At 38.2% G+C, this 27,415-nt stretch overlaps 1 protein-coding gene across 1 annotated transcript in view; it reads left to right on the top strand.

Moving 5' to 3' along the window:
* The first annotated feature begins 1,242 nt into the window (after positions 1-1,242).
* The window catches only part of igf2r (insulin like growth factor 2 receptor), a 100,652-nt gene continuing 74,479 nt past the window's right edge, over positions 1,243-27,415 (top strand). Inside the window, exons 1-11 of the mRNA XM_062976611.1 lie at positions 1,243-1,500; positions 7,370-7,500; positions 11,062-11,186; positions 12,126-12,224; positions 12,947-13,079; positions 15,969-16,089; positions 17,427-17,544; positions 21,015-21,177; positions 22,317-22,488; positions 23,431-23,534; positions 25,619-25,783. Coding sequence (XP_062832681.1) covers positions 1,382-1,500; positions 7,370-7,500; positions 11,062-11,186; positions 12,126-12,224; positions 12,947-13,079; positions 15,969-16,089; positions 17,427-17,544; positions 21,015-21,177; positions 22,317-22,488; positions 23,431-23,534; positions 25,619-25,783 — 1,450 coding nt within the window. The 5' untranslated portion in view covers positions 1,243-1,381. The remainder of the gene's footprint in view (positions 1,501-7,369; positions 7,501-11,061; positions 11,187-12,125; positions 12,225-12,946; positions 13,080-15,968; positions 16,090-17,426; positions 17,545-21,014; positions 21,178-22,316; positions 22,489-23,430; positions 23,535-25,618; positions 25,784-27,415) is intronic.

Below are 27,415 nucleotides of genomic sequence, written 5' to 3'. Positions count from 1 at the left end.
ACCTCGTTTGCAATTTTCACTCACTGCACTTTACCCAGTTCATTTTATTTTATCTACTTGGGTGCCAAATCAATATTTTTACCATGATTGTCTTTTATACATATAGGTTTTTTTATTATGTTTAGAGTGTTAATTTACTTTTTGTCTGTATTTTCTGATGTTACTGCATGTTGTTTGCTGTTTTATCTGGGCTTGGCCCCATGTAAGCCGCCCCGAGTCCCTTTGGAGAGATGGAGGCGGGGTATAAAAATAAAGTATTGTTATTATTATTATTATTATACAGCTGAGGCAGTGACAGACTATATTTCTAGACGCGAAGATCACTGCAGATGTAGACTGCAACTAGGAAATCAGAAGACGTCTACTTCTTGGGAGGAGAGCAATGGCCAACCTTGACAAAATAGTGAAGAGCAGAGACATCACACTGGCAACGAAGGTCCGCATAGTCAAAGCAATGGTATTCCCCATAGTAACCTATGGCTGTGAGAGCTGGACCATAAGGAAGGCTGAGCAAAGGAAGATAGACGCTTTTGAACTTTGGTGCTAGAGGAAAATCCTGAGAGTGCCTTGGACCGCAAGAAGATCCAACCAGTCCATACTCCAGGAAATAATGCCCGACTGCTCACTGAAAGGAAGGATACTAGAGGCAAAGTTGAAGTATTTTGGCCACATCATGAGAAGACAGGAAAGCTTGGAAAAGATCACGATGCTGGGGAAAATGGAAGGAAAAAGGAAGAGAGGCCGACCAAGGGCGAGATGGATGGACGGTATCCTTGAAGTGACTGGCATGAACTTGAAGGAACTGGGGGTGGCAACGGCCAACAGGGAGCTCTGGCGTGGACTGGTCCATAAGGTCACGAAGAGTCGGAAACTACTATGCGACTGAGAGAGAGAGAGAGAGAGAGGAAGGGGCTTTAGAAATGAAACCATCACACGTGATTTGCAACATCAAGGGGATGAATGACTTGCATGTGTGAGCCCCATTCTGCACCCCCCCCCCCTTTGTAATTAAACGCTTTTGTTTCACAACCCTTCTCCAATACCCAGCAGCTGTGCTCCGAGGAGAAACGCCTAACGTCTCGTCCAATCAGCGAACCGGACACAGCGGGGTTTCTCATGAGAACGGCTTCTCTTTTTGATTCAATCATTGTGATTGGAGGCAGTGGTATCACGACAGCCAATCGGCTTCGCCCGCTCCGTCTTCTCTTCCTTCTTGGTCCTGGCTCACATGACTGCCGGCACGTGATGGGCGCGGGGCTGGTCACCTGAGCAGCGGCGAGCGAGGGCGAAAGAGAGTGTGTATGTGTCACGTGACCCCGCCCTCTTGGCTGCCTCTCGACATGTCAGCGGAGTAGCCTCGGCGCCCCTCAGAGGCCTCTCCATGAGGCACCCCGCTTTCGCCCCGCTTTTCGGGGCTCCCCTCGCGTTGTCTCTTCTCTTTCTCCTCTTGGGCCAGAAGGGAGCGGCCCAGAGCGCCTTCAATTACCAGGACCTGTGCAGGTGAGTGGGAATTAGAAATAATCAATGGGTGCATCTACACTGTTGAATTAACACAGTTTGGCTTAGTGCTGTGGTGTGCTGGGAGTTGTAGTTTGGCGAGAGAAGGCTAAATACCTTGCAAAACTACATCTCCCATGACCTCGTTGCATTGAGCCAGGGTAGTTGAAGTACTGTCAAACTCTACAGTGTAGACTAGGTATGGGCCAACTTGGACCTTCCCCTCCAGGTGTTTTGGACTTCAACTCCCACCATTTCTCACAGCCTCAGGCCCTTTCCTGAGGGGGAAAAGGAAAGGTCCTGAGGCTGTGAGGAATGGTGGGAGTTGAAATCCAAAACACCTGGAGGGGAAGGTCCAAGTTGGCCTATGTCTGGTGGAGATGCATCCTAAGGAAGGCCACTCTTGCTTTTTAGGTGAGGTAATGCTTGCCCAGTAATAAAGCATCAGATGACTACTTCAAAAATGCACTGTGTGTTTCCAATCTTAAAGACCTTTCATATATGCTGTAGTTGCACTTTAAAAATGTATCTGTTCTGTTTTATATGCAAATTCAATTTAAGAACAAACCTACAGAACCAATGTTTGTAACGTGGTGACTGCCTGTACACTCCAAATATAGCATGGAGGTAATTTTATCTACCATATTTTGAACAATTTTATGCATGAAACAAAATTTGTGTTAGATGGAACCATTAGGAAACAAAGGTATCACTTTCTCAGCCATCCATATGGACATATTTTGTAACATATTGAACTTCCTGGTGAGGGATATGCAACTGATTTACTTCTCAAACTGGCCTTCTTTCTGTTGGAATAATTTCTCTTTCTGTAGTGTTGGTTGCAGCTGTTTAAATGTGTATATTTTTTGTAAAAAAAGCTCCCAATACTATCTCTTTAATTGTACTTTATGTCTGTTCTCTAGCAAACAAGCTAGGTGTTTTTTTAAATCCATTTACATGCAGGGTTTATCAACAAGGAAGTTATTTTAACTGAGGAGCCGTGCACAAAATGTGCTTCTCTACAAGTTTGAGAAGTTATTTCACAACAAGAGAAGTTCTACAAGGAATCTTTTTAGGGAGCATTGTTTGTTGGGACTGTGTCTTTAATGGCAAACCTGAGGAATGTACGCCTCCTTTCCTCGTTCTTTGTTAGAACATTGTTCATTTCTGGTTAGCTTTCTGACTAGGATAGCAACAAGATTTTTTTTAATGCACACTATTACGCTTTGCCAAAAGCATTTGAATGAAAATTTCCCTAGAAGAATGCTGTTATAGGATGTTACTGAATTATCTGGCATAGGATTTTTTTCTATGTAAGCAGATATAACTCTATCTGGTGGTGTATGTGGCTGGTTTATAGGCTGGATCTAGTGAAATCAAAATGATAACTTATACTTGCTGTAATGTGTGCAGCTGTAAATATAAGCAGCAGGAAAAACCTGTTCTGTTTCCAGCATAAGCATAAGGTATGTTAAATTGTGATGTGAAATAGCTTTTTTGGTGATAAAATAAAAAAGTAAGTTTTGAACAATCTCATGGATTTGTGATAAATGGTTCAAAAGTTTAGTTTGTTGAGCATATCTACACTGTAAAATGAAAGCAGTTTGATACTATGTTAATTGGCATGGCTCAGTGTCATGGATTCATTGGAGACATCATTCTACAAAGTCTTCTATGTCAAACAGTGTTTCACTAAACTACAAATCTCAAGTTTCCATAGTATTGAGCCATGGCAGTTAAAATGGTGTCTCACAGAATTCATCATGTACCCATTAATAATGGTGAAAGCTAGTTTATCCACCAGTCTGTCCAAATCAGGAGCTTAACAATCACTGGACTAGATAGCTCTTAGGATCCCTTTTAACCTTACAGCTATGATTCTGATGTTTTGTCTCACCATATTGATACTCATTTTGCTGAGTGGTAGGTTCCAATGTAATCTAAACCTGTAGGATGAGACAGCTTTGATATCTTCTGTTGACTTTATATTCATTGCTTTCTTTTAAAAATATGCAGGCCAGATACGTAGACATTGTCTCCACTGAGACTGTATTAGCATCCTAATGATCTGCTCATTTACCTCTAATGAGATTGTCCTTTAGACTAATGAAACCTATGTTTCAAGCTTTCTGTTTCATTTTCTTTCTATCTAGGCAGTCTTCCTTTCATGCTTATATTCCCATTGTGGAGCATTTTTTTGAGGAAGGGTGTACCTGTTTGTGGGTGAACTTCAATTCAGAAGACTGTATTCTAACTCAAAGGATGAGAAACCTGTGGTCTTCTAGATAGTGTTTGACAAGAGCGTCCATTAACCTTAGCCAGGATAGTCAGTGGTAATGAGTGATGAAAGCTGCAGTTATATATTGGTAGGGTCATATGCTCTCAGTTTCTCTCAAAGTCACTCTCCCAGTGCAAGAATTTTAGCTGACTTTAAGCATTTGACAGACTCAGTGATGGTTTATGAGTAGTTGCAACACTACTTCCTGAATAAAAGACAGATGCAGAGGGTAATGTGACTAATTGCATACAATATTATTTATCACCCTGGTGGCACAGTGTGTTAAAGTGCTGAGCTGCTGAACTTGTGGACCAAAAGGTCCCAGGTGCAAATCCTGGGAGCGGAATGAGCACCCGTTGTTAGCCCCAGCTCCTGCCAACCTAGCAGTTCGAAAACATGCAAATATGAGTAGATCGATAGGTACTGCTTTGGCGGGAAGGTAACGGCGCTCCATGCAGTCGTACCGGCCACATGACCTGGAGATGTCTATGGACAACGCCGGCTCTTCGGTTTAGAAATGGAGATGAGCACCAACCCCCAGAGTCTGTCACGACTGGACTTAACGTCAGGGGAAAACTTTACCTTTGCCTATGCATATATTACCTGAAATATTACAAATGCTCATTCATGTGTATTGTCTAGATGAGAAAAGCATGTCTGGTCAGACATGCAGGTGGACAGATAAGAGGCCAATTTAGGTCCTAAAGTTTCTGCTCCCAGCCCCTTGCAGTGGAAACATTCTTCTACTCCCATTTTTTAAAACCATGTTACTGTTAAAACCACAATGTTAAAGCTACATTTTATAGTTTCTTTCTACATCTGAGGAAGTAGACTTAGTCTATGAAAGCTCATTCTACCAACTTCATGTTCTCAGTCTACTTATTATCCAATCCAATGTATGTTTGTTCAGCAATATATCCTATAGTTTCAGTGGTGCTTGGGTAAGTGTGTATAGGATCAAAGCCTAAGTCAGTTTTTGAAGATGAAACCAGTTCTCTTACCAAGGAAATGATAAGGAATCAGAACCCTATTTAATGCATCACAACTTCATGTTGTAGGGAAAAGAAGGCATTCATGAGGCTCTCTGGATAATTTAAAACAGGTTTGGCTTGCCTTCTCAGAAATTTCAATCTTTCATGTCCTGTATGGAAGTTATCAAAACAATTAATTTGTAGACACACTGTCACTGTCAACCCACACAGTTTTCTTGATGAACTGTGTTTTGTTTTGCATAGGAGGACTTCACTTTTGTAATGATTTCCTCTATCAGAGGATGTCCAAGCATGTCTAGGAAAATCTGGAGGACCAAATCTTCTCAATTACACTCTTAAACAATAGTATGCCTGCTTTAGTATTTTTATGCCTTAAGTTACTTTTGAGAGTGAGTAAATGTTGCTGTTAATGTCACGTGATTTCACAGCAGAGGCGAGAGGTGAACCAGGAATTTTGTTGTTGCTCAGTTTCTGTTCTTAGCTGCTATGCTTCATTAGAATTTGAAGTTTACAAGCACAGATTGTGAAACTTTTCAAATAGGAATAATTTTTTCAATAGAAAGAATAGAACCTAGCACGACCAATTTAGAAATGAAAGATAATTGCTTATAATTGAATATATTTTGTTCAGGGCAGTATGAAAAAGGAGTTGTTGTTATTCTGATTGAATGAACACACGCTTGAAATAGTGCTTTACTATATGATTAAGGTGTGTTCTTCTTGACGGTCTTTGTCAAAAGGGCGGTGTTTCATTTGTATACTAATGAAACAGCCTCTTGAATTAGTGAAGCAATGCAGTATTGCAGTATAAATGCATTGTATTTTAAACTGCTTAGCTCTTGTAATTTTCCATCACAGAGCAATGCAAACCTTACAGTCATAGAGTAGAATATGGCAGGCAGGTGATTGGATAGCTACCCTACATACAATATATGTGTATATAAATTCAGATTGACATAGCCTGGACTGACATAGCCATGGGCAACATATGGCCGTCATATGTTGACTTTAGCGCCCCTCAGCCCTAGCTAGCATAACCAAAGAAGGAGGCAAGTGGGAATTGTAGTCAAACAACAACTCTGGAAAGTCTTATACTGCCTACCCTGGGATTAAAGATTAATAACCTAGATGAAGCACACTTTCTTTTTGCCAATGGCAATTCTTAATAATAGTGATATTTTTGGTTTTGTTAAATTATACAAGATGCATTAGCTGCTTTTACATCAAAAATTAAAGAGTGGGATGCACTTCCAAGCAACAATGTTAGAAACCCTGTGAATTACTGAAAGTTGGACAGTGCTGCATGAACAACTCTACCAATACTTTGAACTCCACCTTCTTATCTCATCTACTGTTTGTATGGCAGTGTGCGATTATAGTTTCATGTTCAATTAGCAGTGTCAGTTTTAAAAAAGATGAATACTGTTTCTGACAATATGTTATATGCGCTGTTCTTACTTTCTTGCCAGTACACTAAATGTGCAGTTTAGTAGTGAATTTAAATGCATATCTTTCCAGTTATTCTCTCTTCTTAAGTAATCTTGAAATTCTTAGGTTATTGTATTCTGAAGTTCAAGATTTGGGGCACATAATATTGTCAGGCCTCCAAATTTATGGGTATAGCTTTTGCTGATTTGATTATTTGTAGATTTGATTAAAATGTCATTTTTGGAATGCTTCAGCACCTCCAGTGTGATTCTGTTATTTGCTGGAAGTTGACCATAAAGTCATGCTAGGGGACTTAGCGATTTGTAGATAGAAGACTTATATAGGAGTCTCTATGTCTTCATAGTAATTTTATTCTTTAATGTGGGTCCTGTGCCTCAACCCCAGTGAATGTGAAAAATTGACTGTATTTAAAGGCAATTTATTTAAATTGCCATAAATAGTTGCCTTTTGCCACTTGGTGAAGCGGAAAATGGAGTGGATGCAGATTGCACATATTTCTGGGTAAACAAATATCTAAAAGTGACAGAAATTTTCCAAAGTGGACAGTGTTTTCTTGCAAAGCTCTGTTGAATTGAATGCGCTTCCAAAACATGTCCCTTTAAAGAAAATCTATATTGCATGAAAAAGGAAGCAGTTGGCTGGAATGGACCGTCTTCCATGAATTTTGATGTTGAAGCAGTACTCCTTTGGGTTCCTCTCATGCCTTTGTTTTGGTTGTCTCAAGTAGACAAAAGTAACAGTTCTTGAAAAAGTGATTTAAAATGCATTTAGTTCAATAAAGTATTTTCAGTATACAGTGAGAGTACACTCTCAGAAATAAATGTGACAACTGTCTGGAATCTGAATGCTTTAATTCATGGTGTGGCGATGAGTTTTATAGTGGTGCTATAGTATGGATCCACTGAAAAATGGTGATTCTAAGGCACTACTTCACTTCCATCAATTCACTAAGCTCTTTCTTAATTTCAACATGAAAGGGGTTATGACAGCACTGAATTTGGAGGCATCATACAAGATCAAAGAGCAAGTCCTTGCTTCTTGAAGGTGTAAACTGAATAAAAAGCTTGCTAGCTTAAAGATTTATTTGAGTTGCCTTAGCTGAATTGAGTTGAGTTACTCCTATCAACTGTATCTTTTTTTCTCTCTCTTTCAGTTATACATGGGAAGCTGTTGATCCAGAAAAAGTGCACTATAAAATAAATCTCTGTGGTAATGCCCTAGCATGTGGAGGATCCAGTACTATTTGTGCATATGACATAAAAGCCAAAACCTATTTCTCAGTAGGTAAGTGCAAAGGTTTCTATACTCTGTCAGCTTCTCTGTTTGTATATGGTGTTTCCTCTTCTGTGCTGAAGACTTTGTTTGGCTATTGATCTGTCATGTGTCCATGCTTTCGACTTCAAGATGCCTGACCTTCAGTTTTTGGATGTGATGAAACAGAGCTCCTTCTCAAAGAGTAAAATTTCCTATAGATCTCGACAAGGATTTTGTAACGTTAATCTGATTTTCATAACTAATTCTATGCATTGGCTGGTTTCCCAAAGTTACCATGGCCTTTACAGGGCTATGATTCCTCTATATGACACCCTCCAGATGCTTTCAAAGAAGTAGTTCTGTTAACCTCTTCCTACATTCAAAGGATGAAGAAAGTGAGGGGGAATAAACAAGAAAAAGGAAATATGGCAGCACTTTTAAGTGGTTTTTATTTTTACATGAGTATTAGTGACATTTAAAGTGGGTGCTACCTGGGGTTGCTCCTGCCACTTGTACAAAATGCTATAGGCCGGGCCAGTTTGCCTCTACTAGGGCATCCTTTAGTAGATGGTTGCTCCAGCAAGTTCTCTACACTCTGGTAATTTCCATGAATTACTAATTGAGAATGGCAGATTGATAACTTACTGCGGAACGTTCTAGCCATGGAGAAGGAGACATCAAACCCCACCATGTGGTGGCAAGACCATTTTCCTTTTTCCTCTCTGGTTGGGAATAAACTGGAGAGAGTTAGAGATGCAGTAAGAATTTTTTTCCTTAGGACAGCACATGTTCCCTTTTCTCACCTCCAATTCCGATAAATCTCACTCATTATGGGCAGAAAACAGAAATGGGTAGAAATTGTTACTCATACAATGTGTTGTCGAAGGCTTTCATGGCCAGAATCACAGGGTTGTTGTATGTCTTTCGGGCTGTGTGGCCATGTTCCAGAAGCATTCTCTCCTGACGTTTCGCCCACATCTATGGCAGGCATCCTCAGAGGTTGTGAGGTATGGATATCCATACCTCACAACCTCTGAGGATGCCTGCCATAGATGTGGGCGAAACGTCAGGAGAGAATGCTTCTGGAACATGGCCACACAGCCCGAAAGACATACAACAACCCTGTTACTCATACAAATCTCAATCTCCAGGTTCGTTACCACCCATGAGTCCAGTGGGCCATTAATTTCACTTGTTTTTTTCTCAAGATTTTTCAGTTAATTTGTTAATGCTTCTATATTTGTTATATAAAATCGCATATGCTTATTGTTTGTTTTATACAGTACAACCCTCATATCTATGAGGGATACGTTGAAAGACTTGCAGTGAAACATTAAAGTACACATAGTGAACACTAGTGAAATGAATAATTTCTGGCAGATGTATACTATAGAATTGTATTGGAGGACTTATGCCTAGAGAATATCTCTCTAGGTATTTACAGGGTCTCCACTGTGACTTTATGATTAATTTCTGGTGGAAATACGCCATATAAGTGCCCCGAAGGACGCAGAAATTGCCTAGAGAGGACAGAGTTTTTTTAAATGGAGAATAACTTGTGGGTACTGGTCTTGCTAATACTGAAGATGTACTGTATTTAAAAACTACCACTTTCTGTGCTGCATTTAAAAAAAGAAATACCAGGTATTTTATTTCTGTGTTTTGAGTTTTGTTATAAAGATTTGCCTTGGCAGGGAATCTTGTGTGTAAAGTTGGCTGGTATTTAAAGAAACATTTAAACAAACAAACTAACTAAAATATTGATTCTGGGATGGTCAGTCTCTAGTTATCCAGACAAGCCTCAGGTTGCTTACTTTTCTGAAAATGTGTAATTGTGCTCCAGGGTTCCTTAAATTTTTCAGTTTTTTCCACTGTTCTACTACCAATGTAATATCATTATAATCAACATGTTAGTATTTTAGTATGCTTCATTCACCTGGTTCAGTGGTTTGACTGTGACTTTGGAGATCAGGATTTTAATTTCTGCTCAGCTACAGAAACTTGCTGGTTTACCTTGGCCAAATCACATTCTCAGCCTCAGAGGATGGAAAGGGTGAACTCTCTAAAAAAATCTTACCAAGAAAAGCTCTTGATAGGTTTACCTTAGGGTTGCCGTAAGTTGAGAAACTTGAAAGCACACAATAATAACTTGACTAGAGCAGTCCTCAGAAAGGTTGTTCAAGAAGAACTGCTCCCTTAGCCCCCTGTTTGGGATAATTTAAAAGCAAGAGTACTGAAACTGGACGAAGTCTGGCAGTTCAGTATCTAGGGTCCACATTAGGTATTCTCAAACTTCTTTCACCTTTATCTGGATGAACAATAACTTTTTTAGACTAAGGGATGTACAAAGTTTTCTAGGTTATGTGTGCTAGTAATATTGGGATGGAAGATTTTCCATCAACAGTACTTATCTCTAGATCGTAGGATGTATTTCTTCATTTTAGTAACAGTATATACATATTTATTAGAGGTGTGCATGAAATTTTTTCCTTCGTTTCCTTCATGCTACCGTTTCGTTTTGACCATTTATCTACACAAAACAAATGACGACATTTTTGTAAGAAACGAGCAGCAACACAAAAATGAAAGCTGCACAGTGGGCTGCTTTCCCATTATATCTGATGAGTACCAATGGGTCTTAATAATAATATTAATAATAATAGTATTCTGGGGAAGACCCAAACTTTAAAAAAGTTGGTGGGCTAAAAAGGGGTCAAAGTGCCTTCCGTGTGTGGCGATTTTCACCCCTCTAGTCCAAAAATGGAGAGTGGTGGTGGTGGGGGGGGAGTCTCGGAAGCCCTTCCATTGCAGCCAATGATCTGAAAATTTTTGTTTTTTTCATAAGCCAGTCCTGTTCGTATAGTCCCATTTTCATTAGCAGGAACAAATACGAAAATGAGAGGAAATGAATACAACTACACAAAACTAACAGCAATTCCATACAAAAGCACAACACTAATATTTACCCTATATACTCATATATAAATCAAGACTAGCCTTTAGGGCAAAATTATGGATTTTGATATGACCAAATTGATGGCCATTTGACAGGGAAGGGAAAGCACCAGTACCGCTTTCAGAAACCAGCTGCCCTGGCTACTACTGCTGCCAATTTCCTGCCCAGACATTTAAAAGGCTAGAAAGGGGGAAAGTAGGGTGGATTAGTGCTCCTTTTAAGTTCTTCCTGGACAAACTAAAGTCTCAGTTTTTTCCTTTCTACACAGATAATGGGATAGTTCCTTTTAAAAAAAATAGTAAAGGTATAGTACACGCTAGATAAATTAACCCAGCTTTGGTGGGTTGAGTTTTTGACTAAAATTACTAGACTTATACCTAGTAATTGACCTGCATATGGGGAGAAACCTGTTTCAGAGTGTTATGTCATGGATCTTAATCTATTCATGCTCCGTTGATTTAACTTTTGATTTTTCTTTTTTATTCTGGTTTTATATTGGCTTATCTGATATTTTTATTTATGTTTTGTATTTATTTTTCTGTTGGAAGCTACCTTGTGAAGAAATTAATCTAAAAGATCAGGGCATTAAAGCAAAAAAACTTCACACCTCATTTGTTGTACCTCTTCTGTTGTAGGTGACTCCTCACTGATGAGAGATTCTAATTTGCTCTTGGAGTTCAACACTACAAACTCTTGTTTGCAACAAGGCCCTCAGCGTGTGTTCCAAAGCAACATCAATTTCTATTGTGGGAAGACTCTAGTTAGTATAACTTTACTGCTAAATATTGTTCTGGTTGCAAAAATATGTAATAATGCTGGTGTGCTTGCAATAATTTGTGAGTCAAATTCTTTCCCTTGTGGAGTTTGATTAGCTTTTGCTCTTGGATATACTTGTGCTTTTCCGTAATACAGACAGTACCCAAGATACAAACTTCCTAGGGGTAGATTTCTCTCACTTCCTGTTGTCTCACCCCCCGTTATTAACTATGAGTTGTTTGTAAGTTGGATGTTTATAACTCGGGGACTGCTTGTGTGAGGTTGTTCATTAATGACTCCTTAGGGTCATTCTTTCTCATGGTGTGGAAATGTTTCCATTTGGAAACATTTCTTAATGATATTTAATGAGAAAATATCAATACAAATATCAAGTAGTGTGTTCCCCCCTCTCTGCAAAGACAGATTGAAAAATACTAAATTTGCTCCATACAAAATATATATGGATATTATTATGAACGCTTTTCTGAAAACTTAAAAATAAACACTGTTTTTCTTGTTATTCAAGATAATTTGTTTTAGTATATACCACTCTTTTCAGCTAAAATTAGGTATGGGGCAGTTTTAAGTAATGTGCCTTATAAAGATGTAGTATTATAAGTGATAAATCATTGTTAGGAGGTTTCTATTGAGTTATCAGTGTTTGATGTACTGAGGTTCTCAAATGATGTAATTGTTTGTTCTTATGGGTGTTATAACTAATGGCATGCATACATGCATGTCCTTCCAGTTCCCTTAAGTGTCTAGGCTGAAGCAATATCTTGTCTACAGAAGGTTATTCAGGGGAATAACCAATTAAAGTACTCCTATCTTAAAGGAGTTATTTGATTGTTTTTAAATTTATTGGCTGTTTGATGATGAAGTGAAGTTTTCACTCTAAAGACACAAAATTACAAATGTTCTTTTCCACTGCTTTCTAAATTAGGGTTCTCCAGAATTTGTGACATCAAGTGAATGTGTGCATTACTTTGAGTGGAAGACATATCTTGCATGCAAGAAGAATACGTTCAAACCAACAAAAGAGGTAAAACATGTTTGTTTATACAATAATTTATTATTGTAATTCTGTGCATCTAGTTCAGTGGGAATTGTAGCTCGGCAACTTCTTTTAGGACTGAAAGAATGTTTTTTTTTGTTACTGTATTTTCAGTGTGTGATGTTCAGAGATCTGCCTATTCTGTTCAAAATAAGTGCTATTGGGTAGCATTTATAAATAAGTTTATGATGATGTGATGGATTCAACAAAAGTATCAAATTAAATATTTTTTTTCAGTTTTGGTTTAAGCAATCCAATACTTTTGGGACAGCATATTCCTGCCATATCCCTTTGGGAAAGGGGAAGGGCAGAAGAGCATAATGTGGAGGCAGTTGCTTCTTTATGCTTGCCCTAGTGACAATAGCCTGAATCCTGTTATTAGTCCCAACTAGAATAGAACAATTGAATCAATGACCTTCACATATAAGTTATATCTTTTTGTTGAAACTACCAGCAACATTTAGGTAATAAGTAACAAGGAAGATACATTCTATAGCCTTGATTTCTGAAATGTTGGAAACCTGACTTTCTGTTTGGCATGTTCTTAAACATTCCACACTCAGGTTGGCTGTGGTTGTGTATAATAAGAAAAACTGTCTTTGTGCAATAATAATAGACCTGTTCTCTGTTAATGGCCAGATGTTTTGTTGCTTGGATGGGTTGGAGTGTGTTCTGTAATGTCCATGAAGTTGTCCATTCTCTTTTTCTAGGTGCCCTGCTATGTATTTGATGAAGCTTTAAAGAAACGTGATTTGAATCCCTTGATTAAGACGTCTGGAGGATACTTGGTAGAGGACTCTGATGAAGAGTTGGAGCTGTATATCAACATCTGTAGAAACATAGGTCTGAACCTTAATGTGTATAGCATGTTAAAATAGTTCTGCTTGATTTATTTTTCCAAAATTTGATGCAGTAAGTGTATTAACTTTGAAGAAGTCATCCCGAGAACAGCTTGGTAGAAATTTATTCATTTCTCGGTCGCAACAGATTTCAAGCTGCTATTTTCAAGCTTTTTGTCCTTTAGTTGTGTGCAAAGAGTGGCAGCTAATCTCCTGAAGTCATAGTCATAGTAGTGGATCCCGAAACAGTTGCTTTCTGACTATTAGAAACTATGTAATGGTGTTGGCTTTCTGTCAACAGTGCACTAACCATTAAAGAACTCTACTAACAAAGGAGATAGGCGTATCCAAGGTTTTTCTCTCAGAAATTGCCCTGGCAGCCACCAATGTAACGTTCCATAAATACTTTAGCAGTTTTGAGATCCATTAGTTGCAACATCTTGTGGCACTGAGCCTCAAGAACATAGTTCTGCTTGTGCTTGAAATTACCTGAAATGAGTGACAACTTCTTGGATAGGTATCTTAAGCTTGTTATTATAATAGTTATATAAATTTAAATGTATGGAGCCTCCTGTGGCCTAGGGAATAAAAGCCTTGTGACTTGAAGGTTGGGTTGCTGAGCTGAAGGCTGCCAGGTTCGAATCCCACCCGGGGAGAGCGCGGATGAGCTCCCTCTATCAGCTCCAGCTTCATGCAGGAACATGAGAGAAGCCTCCCACAAGGATGGCAAAACATTAAAAAAATCCGGGCATCCCCTGGGCAACGTCCTTGCAGACGGCCAATTCTCTCACTCCAGAAGCAACTCTGGTTGCTCCTGACACGAAAAAAAAAATTAAATGTGAGGTTAATTATTTACAGCAAGAAGAATCAGCAACATTAAAGAGAGCATAGAGCAATCATCACAATTCCTTTTTTCAACATTCACTGTTGCATTTTCAGAACAATTTTTAATCTTAATTTTTTCCTGTGTGTGATCATAGAATCATAGAATAATAGTTAGAAAAGACCACATGGGCCCCTGCCATGCAGGAAAAACACAAAGTATCCCTGACAGATGGCCATCCAGCTTCTGTTGAAAAGTTTCCAAGAAAGGAGATTCCACCGCGCTCTGAGGCAGAGAGTTCCACTGTTGAACAACTTGTATGGTCAGGAAATTCTTCCCAATGTTCAGATGGAATTTCCTTTCTTGTAATGTGAACCCATTGCTCCTTGTCCTAGTTTCAAGGGCAGCAGAAAACAATTCTGCTCCCGCTTCCTTATGACACCCTTTCACATATTTATACATGGCTGTTGTATATGATCACTAGGTGTTATAAAATAACTTGTGTCTGAATATTGCCTTCTTTAATTTTACATGCAGATATAAAGATCAAAACTTCAGATTAGATACTTTCATCCACCATATGGTACCACTCTGAGTCCCTCTACAAGGGAGAGAGGGCGGGATATAAAACAAAGTAAATAAATAAATATTTCAATGCATAAGAATACGTTCATGGTTGTTCCCCAAATACAATTTCTGTATATGGTATCAGTAAAAATTCAGTTCTAATGAAGCAAGTGTAAGCGGTGGCTGTTTGAATGCTTAGTAACTGTCTACCAACTGTCTTTTCATTTGGAGGGTACTTTATTACATAATTATATAGGAACACCTCAGTGTTACACTCTTTCTAATATAAACTAAAATCTATTAGTGTAATTTTTTCTGACCTCTATGAAAATATAGGTTTAAACTTTTCTTTTTGAGATCCTCCTCTTTCCCCTGGTTCCCCAGTTTTCTGTTTAACGAAACAACACTCCCTCTTCCCATGATCAAAAGCACTGGATAGGGTAGCAATAACTTTAAAATATAACCCAACGCCTCAGAACCTTGGGACCAAGAAGGGCTAAGTTTTAGCCCCTAAAGCAAAAATAGTCTCTACTTTTGCTTTACAGAGCAAGGCATTCTCCAGTTATACCTTTATACTGCGTTTCTTTTAAAATGAAGCATAGAGAAAACAAATCCAGTTTGTTCGAACTATATTTCCAGACACATTCTTCTACACTTTCAATTTATCTATATGCAAATTTCAGTATCATTCTTGCTTAGGCGCCTAGTTTAGTGGGTTTGCTACAAGGATGGGAAACTTCATCAACAAAACAAAACCTGGAATTGCTTGAGGCCCATTTCTGTTTTTAAAAACTGGAAATACTATGATATTAAGCAGTATAAGGAGGGGGCAATATCTTTAAAAATGGTTTGACTACTTTTCAGTGCATCCAGAAGAAGCAATTTGTTGTTTTGTTTGCTAAAGAAAGGGAGATCCAAGGAAGTTGGGAAGGAAAAATAACTGTGAAGGGCAGCACGCGCTCAAACCTTTGCCTGTGCCTAATAGTGCATAAAATAAAATCTAGATTTTGGTAGCACCTTCCCATTTCTATGTACAGTAGAGTCTCACTTATCCAGCATTCACTTATCCAACGTTCTGGAATTATCCAACGCAGTCTGCCTTTTAGTAGTCAGTGTTTTTGTAGTAAATGTTTTCAATACATCATGATATTTTGGTGCTAAATTCATAAATACAGTAATTACTACATAGCATTACTGCATATTGAACTACCTTTTCTGTCAAGTTTGTTGTATAACATGTTTTGGTGCTTAATTTGTAAAATCATAACCTAATTTAATGTTTAATAGGCTTTTCCTTAATCCCTCCTTATTATCCAACATATTCGCTTATCCAATGTTCGGCCGGCCCGTTTATGTTGGATAAGTGAGACTCTACTGTGTTTATTAACATTTTAAACCTTATATGTAAACTAATTAGAATAGAAACCTCTTTTGAATTCAGGGACTCTGGTGCATTCTTCCCCCAAAACCTAAAATATGTGGACATTTATATTATATCAACAGGGAGGTCTTTAGGTGAAACCAAGAAGTGTCCAGAAGAGAGTGCTGCTTGCCTGTTGAAGGGGGGGCATGTATTTGATCTGGGGCAACCTAAAGAGCAACTCAAACAGCTTGACAAAGACAGGTAACCCTTCAATCATTGTGGTATTGTAAGATACAAATATTAAAAGGGGAAAATTTAGCCTCAGATTATACTATTGCTGTTAGAATTAATAGTGGCTTCAGAGTTACGACTCCAGTCCTTGCTTGACACTTCACCTCTGGAATTAAAGTGGCTTGTATTTGTTAAAGTTTTGGAGGCTCTCTTTGTAAGAGAACATCTGGGATTTCTTTTTATCCATAACTGAAATCCAGTGTAATGTGTATAGACACCTGTGAATATTATGTTGGGACCTTTCCTTTTTGCCACAGCTCTCCCTTAATCAAATCTGATCCAGCAGGGGTGCACCAGCCAGCCGTATAGTTCATATTTTGAGGGTGCATGGATGCGCTATTATGCAGTTGAAAGTATTTAGTCTACATCTACACTGTAGAATCAGTGGTAGGTTGACACACTTAAACTGTCATGCCTCACTGCTATTGAAACCTGGGAGAGACACTAGCACTTTGACAGAAAGGCTAAAGACCTTGTAAAACTACAACTCATATGATTCCATAGCATTGATCCATGGTGTCAGCCTGCATTCACAATGCAGTATAGATGCACCCTCAAATTATATATTTTAACTTTATTTTTAACCCTATTTTGGGATGTAGAAGAGCAAGTTATAGTAATGTATTATAGTAATTTAAATGTATTTTATTCCCTTTATGGCTATCATATCTCTCGTGTTAATATACTGGTTTGTTGTATTTTTTAAACTAAGTGCTTTTACGAGAATTCAATTCTTTCCCACAGTTACTAGAAACAAGCACATGATAACATTGTAAGACATAGCACCTAAAGCTGTGGGTCTCCAGATGTTTTGGCCTTCAACTCCCAGAAATTCTAACAGCTGGTAAATTGGCTGGGATTTCTGGAAGTTGTAGGTCAAAACACCTGGGGATCCACAGGTTGCGAACCACTGACCAAAGGAGTGTTATGTGGTTTCTGGGCTGTATAGCCATGTTCTAGAAGCATTTTCTCCGGATCTAAAGATGTGGCTGGTATCTTTAGATCCTCTGAAGATGCCAGCCACAGATGCAGGTGAAACGTCAGGAGAAAATGCTGCTAGAACACGGTCATACAGCCTGGAAATCACACAACACTCCAGTGATTCCGGTTGTGAAAGGCTTTGCCAATACATAGCACTTAAGTTTTGTGGTAGAAATGTATTGGAATTATATGCTAGGAACTACCCAAGCTAAACAGTATTAGAAAATCTATCTGTATTCAGCTCCACTTTTATGTTCTTGATGAGTTCTGTCTTGCTGCTTACATTTTTACATTGTATTTTATCTGGGTTTGTTCTTGTCTTTCAGGCTTTCTGTGAGGTATGAGAAAAAATATAGCAATGAGAGAGACAGACCAGACTTCTGTAGTGGCCACGATCCTGCAGTGACAGTTACCTTTGTATGTCCAGAAGGGAGGAGAAGAGAGGTAATAGAATTCTACCATGAGAATGAGATGCGGGATGCTAAATCATGTTGATTGAATAGGGAAATATGACAAATCAGGTCCTCAGCCCTAAAATTAATCTTATTTGAGATGTATATTCCTTTTTTTCTATCTCAGATAAGACTGAAGGTGACTACATCATTAGTACAAAATAATGCATCATAGAACAGATAAGCCACTATTTTTGGTACAGCAGCTTTAGTATTCTAGAGACGTGTGGCATCACTATACAGTTTCAATGATAAGATCAAATTTCGCATGAGTAATTTCTGTCTAGAGAGCAGGAAATGATCAGGGACAGATAACATAACCAATTGCTTTGTCTCATTCCAAACTTTACAGCTCATTGATTGTGCTTTGATGTCCCCATGCAACTTAATGAGATTCTAGTTCATAATAATACTGTAATCACGTTCTGTATGATTTTGACTGTTATTTTTAAGATTACTTTTTATCATTTTAATTGTATAGTTTATTTTTTAACATTTCTAATAGTATAATAGTATTTTGTTTGTATATACCTCACAACCTCTGAGGATGCCTTCCATAGATGTGGGCGAAATGTCAGGAGAGAATACTTCTGGAATATGGCCATACAGCCCGGAAAACACACAATCCTGCGATTCCATCCATGAAAGCATTCGACAACACATAGTATTTTGTATGCTTAATAGGATTGTAGGCATTTGTAAATTTCTTTGAGTACTGGTTTTGGGAAAAGATAGGATGTACAATAAATGAAGTTGATGATGATAGTTGGACAACATCTGAATTTTTAGCTGTGCATCTTGTCAAGTGCTCTTTCCCTCTTAACTCTTTTGTATTGTTGGTTTCATTCACTCCTTATATATTTAAAATCTGTTATTGAGCATCTTTATCCATGGACTCTGCATCCATGAATTCAAACAATTGCAAATCAATAATAATTCCAATATTTAAAAATCCAAAAAACAGTATTAAAATTTTAAAATAGAAGTGCAGCATGTATCCTCTTCTCCTGTGATTTGCCTGTTTGCCTTGCAAGAGTACTGTGGCAGAAGCTGTTATGCAGGATTCCCCTCCTGAGGGAAAAGAAGTTACAGAGGTGGGGCTCTGGAGAAAATGTGAGAAACACTGGTTGTTGGTGCAAACAGGGAAAGCTGGAACTCAATGGGTGCAATGGTGACTACTTTTGTACTGTTCATGGAAAGGGCAGAAGAAATTGTTTAGTGAGGGAGAGTGCAAAAATGTCTAGTTGTCAGGATGAAGGGGAAATGCTGGGAATTATAGATGTAGTTGTGGCTGCTTGCATGGAGTGTGTATGGAAATGGGAGAGTGGCAAATGAAAGAGTGTGAGGAAAACTGATTTTTGGGATAGGAAGGCAAAGCTGGGATCTGTATGTGTAATGACAGCTGCCTTCCCAGGGCGCATGCGGAGAGGAAGAGATTGGATGGTAGAAAAGAGAGTGCAAGGATTGGGAGATTAGTTGTTTTGTAGGGAGAAAATAGAAGTCTAAATGCATAAAGAAGTGTCAGATAGTACACTGCTTAATGCCTTTCCTGTCTTCTTATATAAGGCACATAGTCAAACTCTGGGACCATGGGCTAAATCCGGCCCACTATGTCATTTCATGTGGCTCTCCAGATGCTGGGCTACAACTCCTGTATTCCTAATCATTAGACATCATGACTATAGCTGATGGCAGTTGTGTTGCAGTAATATCTGGAAGGCTGCAGTTCTTTCTGTTTCATCAAGATAGTGAGATTTGAATATAGATAAAAGGCTTGTGGATATGATGTCTGACATTAAAACATCCTTTAACCTTTCCCCAACTTCAAAGCCACATGTGTTGTTGGGTTGCAATTCACATTATCCACAGCTTGCCTGATAAATAATCAAAAGTGATAGGAGTTTTCGTTCAATAACATCTGGGGACCCAAACTGAGTAAAAACTAAAGAACACCAACCACTATGTAAAAAAATAAAAATAAAATTGCCCTTCGGTGTCCACGGATTCTATATCCATGAATTTAATAACCCTTTGAAGGCAGCAATAAGCCTGATGTTGTCATCAATTGAGTTCAACACCCCTGCTATTATACTTGGATTATCCATGTTTTTTAGCATCCATGGGAGGTCCTAGAATCAACCCCACACAGATATCAAGGACCCACTGTATTTGTTTCTCACTAGGGATGTGGTGAGACTCCACCATGTTTGTAGCACTATAAGTATCACATCTGTTTAGCTAATATAATCCAAGAATGGCAATAATTTCACTTCAGATGGATGTGTACCGCAACTTCCAGTTTCCTAGGCAGCAGCATCATTGATAAGGACTCCTTTGAGTTGCAGTCCAGTAGCATTTGGTGTGCCAAATGATTCTTGCCCTCTTACAGTTCCTGTTTGTGAAGAGTTCAGTATTTTTCAGTGACCTCTTGCAACCCTTGGAATTTTCTGCTGATGACCGGCTGTGGCGTAGGCTGGAAAGCAAGCCAGCTGCTACAAATCAACAAATCACTCTGACCAAGAGGTCATGAGTTCGAGGCCAGCCCGGTACCTACGTCTTGTCTCTGTCTCTGTTCTGTGTCATGGCATTGAATGTTTGCCTTTATGTGTGCAATGTGAGTCCCCTTCGGGGTGAGAAGGGCGGAATATAAATGCTGTAAATAAATAAGATATAGTTGGCTTTTTCTTTCAGCCAGCAGACAAAGAGCTATTTATCCTAGCATGCACTTTGAATGGGAAGTGGTCTGTTATTCAGAAGATTTTAAATACTTCCGATTTTATCTTTAATTGTTGCATTTTAATGTATAGGTTTTTGTATTATGTTTTCAACAAGATGTTGTTTTTAATTGTGTATTTTACTATTAATTGCTTTGAGAACCTTTTTTGGCAGAAAGTTGGTTTATAATCTTTGTGACGATTGGGCTATTCAGAAGCATGCATGTTTTCTCCAAATTCAGTGGAATGTAGGACATTCTCTGTACTTTGTTTACTGAAAAAAATAAGGAAAGGTGTAATTTTAGTTGTGTTACTAGAATTTTGTACTCTCATCCAGTGCAGATCCATGCAAATAACTGAGGTAGCGGGTAATGAAAGCATACTGAAATAGAAGACACCATTACATGTATCAAGTAATTGCAATAATGTGAATGTAGATTTCTGATACATGAGGAATCCTGTAATAAAATACTTCTAAGCCCATCACTTCTATTTTTGTGTATTAAATGGAAGCGTTTGCTTCTGTTCCTTATTTCTGAGGAATTGCATCTTACCTGGTGGTAGGAAAAGTTACTTTTTTGAATCATACATTTTAGAATCCCCCAGCCAGCAGTCATGGCCATGTTAATTGATGGATTCTGAGAGTGAGGTAAAGAGGCAATTTTACAAATCGTGGATCTTTTTGGCAGTTTTCTGCAATTTGATATTTTTGGTTATGAGTTTAATTTCTACTTTTTCTTACCAACAGGACACAAGTCCCAAACTTACTGCTCAGAGCAACTGCCGGTATGAGATTGAATGGGTCACAGAGTCAGCCTGTGTTAGGGACTATCTAGAGAGTAACAGCTGTGTTCTGACTAATGACCAGCATGGCATCTATGTGAATTTGACACCACTTACGCAAAGTCCAGGTCAGCATCCTTTTGCTTAAAAAAAAAGCAACCAGAACAAAACTATTTGCAAAGTTAGAAGAAGGAGTAACAATCTCTTTTGGGCCAATGGGCTGAATTCTAATTTGGGAAGGATACATTCTAGGAATGACTTGGAAGAAGGCTATGGGGAAGCTTAAGTGTAAATCTTGCCAATGTACTTGATAACAAAGGCTTCCCAGTCTGGACCTGAGCTCTTGTCCCATTCAAAGCTTTCTAAGGTTTCAAACTAAATATTTCATTGCCAAACCCTCTAGGACTTTGAATAGCCCCTCTACTTCCTCACTGATTGTGGAGATAAGGACAGAAGGCATTGTCTTGATGGATGGAGAATATCCATAAGAGAATTATGCCTTTATCCTTGCAGTTCCATTCCCCTGCAATCTAGGCAACGCAATTTGGAGATAAAAGAAATGTAGCATAAAGTGTTTTATGGGATTATACTACATATACAATTTTTTTGAAAGTGTTTATGTGTAAAAAGCTCCCTGTCAGAGGAAAAAAGTAACGTATCTAGAAGCAGGGGACTTGAAATAGAAACAAATGTTTTCCTACACTTACACCTATATTTTAGAGGTGATAGAGTCCCATACAGACTGTAACAGATGGATGCATTAAGTGTCAATCACCCAGGATTTGTGCAAAAAAAAAAAAAGAGAGAGAGAGAGAAGGAATGCACACACAACACATCAAAAAAGCCACTAACGAGTTCTTGAAGACCTTCTATTTAAATCTGAGAATGGGAGAAAAAGAGCTCTAGATCCTGAAGATTCAAATTCCAATTTTTATTTTCACCATTATCAAATCTTTCTTACTTCATCTTGTAGTTGAATTGTCTCAGAGGTGAATTTTTAATGTGGGCAGTTGAAAGAACTTGAAGCCATATAATGAGATGAAGTTCAAATTGTTAAAGTGTCTCTCTAGTCAGTAGAGAAAATTTGGGAGTTGTAGTACAAAAGGTAACCAATTTTGTCCAAATAAAGCAATCCTATTGGGTTATAATGGGTTATAATAGGGCTAAAACTTGTTAGACAGTTGTTACTTCAGCAAATGACTGTTTCTGTTCATATATTTATCAGATACCCTTTCTGAAAATGACATTTAGTTATCAATTTCTACAGGTTATGTGACACCGTATGTTGCCAAAGAGAGAGAAGAGTATTTATACTACCTAAATATATGTGGGAAAACAACAGAAGACTCTTGTCATGATCCATATGCTTCGTCATGTCAAGTCAAACCTCAAAATAATCAGTATAAAGTGGCAGGAAGATTTACTAATCAAACTCTCAGGTGAGTGACTGGGTTTCTAAAAGTATTTATGTGTAATATTTGATTAGAATAATGAAATAACTATATAGTGAAGGGATTTAGATTAATTCCAGTCAGAGAGTACTATTGCTGTCTAGTTGTCACTTTTATAGTTTTGGAAAAAAATGACCATGTGAAATCTAAGGTGGAATGATCTCTCAATAATTTTATTTGGCTTTATATTAAAAGCAATGAAAGTTTTTTCACAACAGTAGGCACAATAGTAAACTATTCATCTGTAATGTCAAAGATAGTTCTTAAAACCTGCTCATTATTTGCTCACCTTTGTTCTAAATGTGTATTATAAGGTTACTAGAAGTACTTTCAAGTTTTCACCCTGAGAGTCACATTTAATTTGTTTGTCCTCCAGACTGCTCATTACTGTAGTCATCTAACCAAGTCGTCTTCTGAGTTCCTATTGCCACTACTGAAAAGCAGACAAAATAAATATTTTTCAGGGTTGACAAATTGATATACAAGCCCTCAGTAATTCTAGAATATGTAGTATGTGGCACTCTGTTAACCTAGTTGGACTGAATTTGCCACAAATGAGGGGAGATAATAGGTTTTGGATTTATTTTTATTCACAGAAATCAGTTGTCCAAAATGTTCATTGATATTTTAATCTTGGTACTGTAACGTTGTTGTGCAAATCCACATGATGCCTACACGCAATTCAGTGCTTGCTTTGGGGTAGATAAGGAGTGGCCACATTGTAATTTTTTCTATCAAATTTGTATACAACATTCTAAAATTCTCAAATTCTAAAAAAAGAGTTGAATATTACTAATTACCTTTGTGGCTGTTTGTATCCATGTTCTCCTTTTATATCTTCCATTGAACATAGGCCACTGATAAGTTCTCCGCTCTTTATATTGGACTGTTGTAACTATTTAGAACCTTACTCTGACTTTTGAAATCTAGGTATGCTGATGGGGACCTAATTTTAACATATCCAGGAGGTGATGCTTGCAGTTCTGGTTTCCAGCGAATGACTGTCATAAACTTTGAGTGCAATCAAACAGCAGGTGATGAACAAAGCCAACTATCATTGCTGGGTCTGAGCATTGTATTTTCTTCTATTGTGTCTGTTATATTACAGTATCTGTTTCTTTAAAGGCCGAGAGTGCTTGTGTATACATTAAATGCTGTTAATGGCTGGAGGAACACTTTTTGCCTTCAGCACAGTTGCATCCATCTCCTATTGATAACTGTTAATGTGATGGGGCTAAATCAGGTGTGCACAACCTGCGACTCTCCAGGTTTTTGGGACTCCAACTCGCAGAAGCCCTAGCCAACTTATCCAATGGTCAGGAATTATGGGAGCTGAAGTCCAAAACACCTGGAGTGCCACAGGTTTGGAAGGCCTGATCTAAAGTATATATGTTATCATATTAACTGGAGCATCTGGTGGTGCAGTGGGTTAAACTCTTGTGCCAGCAGGACTGCAGACCGACAGGTTGGTGGTTTGAATCAGGAGAGAGCGGGTGAGCTCCCTCTTGTCAGCACCAGCTCCCCATGCGGGGACATGAGAGAAGCCTCCCACAAGGATGGTAAAACATCAAACATCCGGGCATCCCATGGGCAACGTCCTTTGTAGATGGCCAATTCTCTCACACCAGAAGCGACATGCAGTTTCTCAAGTCGCTCCTGACACAAAAAAATCATAGTAACTGTTATTGTTCCATTGAGACATACCACAGAGCCATGCAGGAATGATATATATTTTATTAACCATAAAATAGACTCCTGATGGTCAACAGCAGTATTCGTTGGGGACACATTAAAGATAACCTTTTTTTTCTTGTTCAGTGATTTGGCAGAGCATTTGAATATGTCTATTGCTGGGTATGAAATGATGGAGACCCTTTCTTTCAGGGGTTCTCAATTTTTTAAAGCAGAGGGCCAGTTCACTGTCCCTCAGACTGTTGGTGGGGGGGTAGGGTGGGGGTGGGGTGGGGCAGACTATAGTATAAAAAAAGCATGAACAAATTCCTGTGAACATTCTACATATCTTATTTGTCGTTCCAAAAAAAGAAAGAACAATACAATATTTAAAATGAACAACTTTAACCAACATAAATTTACCACAATTTCAGTGGGAAGTGTGGGCCTGCTTTTGACTGATGAGATAGTCAAATTAATTAGTACTGTTGTTGTTGTGTGCTTTCAAGTCTTTACAGACTTAGGGCAACCCTCAGTCTAAAATTTAGGGCAGGGGGTGGGTAAATGATCTTGTAGGGCCGCATCTGGCCACAAGCCTTAGTGTGGGGATTCCTGCTTTATGTGGTCCACACCATTCTAACATTATATATAGCAGAATTTGTATTAGTCAGAAATTGCATAAACAATTTTATGCCCAGTCCTTGCAATATTCATTCTTAGATAAGAATCAATTCCTCACCGAAGTCTGCTCTCCTATTACAACTACTAGAGCTACCATGTCTGCTCTCCTATTACAACTATCTTTTAAGAGCACCAGCAAATGCCTATCACATCATTGTTACCTCTGTTGTGGAAATCACTTCCCTTTTAATCTCAGATAGCAAATGTTCAATAATCTTTGCTGTTTCTTCGTTCTTAATGGTTAGACAGGGGTGCATCTACACTATAGCATACAGAAGTATGACAATACTTTGACTGCAATGGATCAATGTTATGCAATCATATGAGTTGGAGTTTTACAAGGTCTTTAGCATTTTCTGCCAGTGGGTGCTGGTACCTCACTAAACTACAACTCCCAGGATCCTATAACACTGGACTATGGAAGTTAAAGTGGTGTCAAACTGTAGTACTTCTATAGTGTGCATACACCTTAGGCCAGTTCTTCCTGGGTCATAATGTGGGTGCTGAGCCTCTATTCATAGTTACTTTAAATTTGAAATGTTTGCCAAAATGTAGCATATGGAATTTAGGATTTTGTTCGTGTGCTAGCTGAAATCATGCAGTGTTAATAATAATCCTATATGCTGTAAGCTCACTTTAAGAATAGGTTAGTGGAATGTGAGATACAAATATTATGAAGTAGTTGTTGAAATTTTAATATATTCTCTCTCCTTGCGTCTTCTCTGTCCATGCCTAATCTTCCTCTGTCTTGATCCACTTCTTAAAGATGATGATGGAAAGGGATACCCAGAGTTCTCGGGTGAAACAGACTGTACATATTTCTTCAGTTGGCAGACAAAATATGCATGTGTTGGAGAAAAGGAAGATATTCCTTGTGTGGTTACTGATAAGAAGAAACGCTATGATTTGGCACGACTGATTCGTCATTCTGGTAAGAATGTTTTAAAATTTTGTTATTAGAAGAGTTATTCTCTTTGTTATTTTCCCTTATTTTAGACCTCCTAGTAGGAAGTTCTTAAAACCTGACAACTGTAAAAATTAAACCAGAATGCCTGTTTTTAAAATGTTATTTAAGTAGAATATACTGCTGCTAAACAGTGAATGTATGCTCAACAACATGAGATGGAGCACTGATATAATATGCTTATGGATCTAACTGCAACCTTTGAATAACCATGAAGAACAAAAATGAATATATGTTACAGCAGTGAAGGCATGAGATCATAGGAATTGTGAGGTGTGGCTTTTGGGAAGGGTGTATTTCTTTCATTGCACTTTGATTAAAAGAGCATTTGCATTCTGTGTTGCTATCTGAATTCACAGCCCAAGGAATCCAGAAACACTGCATTTCTCTTGTCTATTACAGAAAGTGGATTCCCACCTAATTGTTCTTGGATAATGGCCTTCTTTCTCTTAATTGAGTTTTTACCCATTCACTTTGTTTTTTAAGAGCTATCCCACAATCATATATATCATGTTTGCAATCTGGTTTCTTCACTTCTGCACTACATTCTCTATCTACAGTATTACAGGCTGTGTGTAATTAGTCAACTTCTTGGCCCATTCAGCTTAAACAGCTCACTATACCATAATTGTGTTTTCTAGACTCTTTTTCAAAGGAGTTCTTCATTTACCCGTGGTAAAATTATCTCAGAAATATATTTTTGTGTGCGTATGTTGTGGGAGGTGGCAATGTTCTTAGACATATTTTTCGGTTGTAAAATGGGTGTGTGTGTGTGTCTCTGTGTGTGTTTTTTTAACTGATTAACTAGATTCCAGAGGCTAACTTCAATTAATGCCCAAAGCATTTCCAAAATACCTTCCCTGAATGTCCCCCAGCCAACATAGTAGGCAATTTGTTGCTTAGCCATACTGGAAAAAAAATAGGTCATTAGCTAGCCAAACACATTTTTGAATGTCCCAGGAAGCCCAGAATTAGAGTATGGCGGAAAGTTCTGATTTTTTCAATTAGACTTAGTTGCCATACTCAGTTATACCAGGGTTGTAACAAATATTGGCTTTAAATCGTTCCAAAACGAAGTCATCATCAACCTGGCAGCTGAGTCAATTTAGAGTCTTTGCATTGTCTGCATGAAACAAACTCAAGGGAACCAGTTCTGTAATCTTTGTTAAGATACTGATTCATGATATTTACTTCGGAAAGGATTGCTTTGCCAAATTTCCTACAGTACTTCCATAAATGTTCACAGGAATTGGCCGTTTTATAATTTCTATAATAAAGAAGGGAAAGAGTGGGGACTAGGTATGACAGCTACACCAGTGTCAAAAACAAACTTTTAAATGCATTTTCCCATACTGAAGCAGAGTTGTTTTTGAAAGGCAACTTGTCTAATATATTATCCGGTTTGTCCATATCTAAGCAAATAGTCAGTTTTACTTGGTCTTCTGAGATGCCCACACTGAAATTAATCAAACTGTTATATAAAGACAGATCCCTTTTTGCCTTTAAATCTTTCCAAAATGAAGTAATGCTCAATCTGGCAGCTGCTAATAGATAACCAATTACAAATCTAATACTATGTGAACCAATTTATATTTAAAC

This window comes from Anolis carolinensis, chromosome 1, assembly GCF_035594765.1.
Source record: "Anolis carolinensis isolate JA03-04 chromosome 1, rAnoCar3.1.pri, whole genome shotgun sequence".
In the NCBI taxonomy this organism is placed as follows: Eukaryota; Metazoa; Chordata; class Lepidosauria; order Squamata; family Dactyloidae; genus Anolis; species Anolis carolinensis.
Note: the sequence above shows the minus strand (reverse complement) of the source record. Positions and strands in the feature narration are given on the sequence as shown.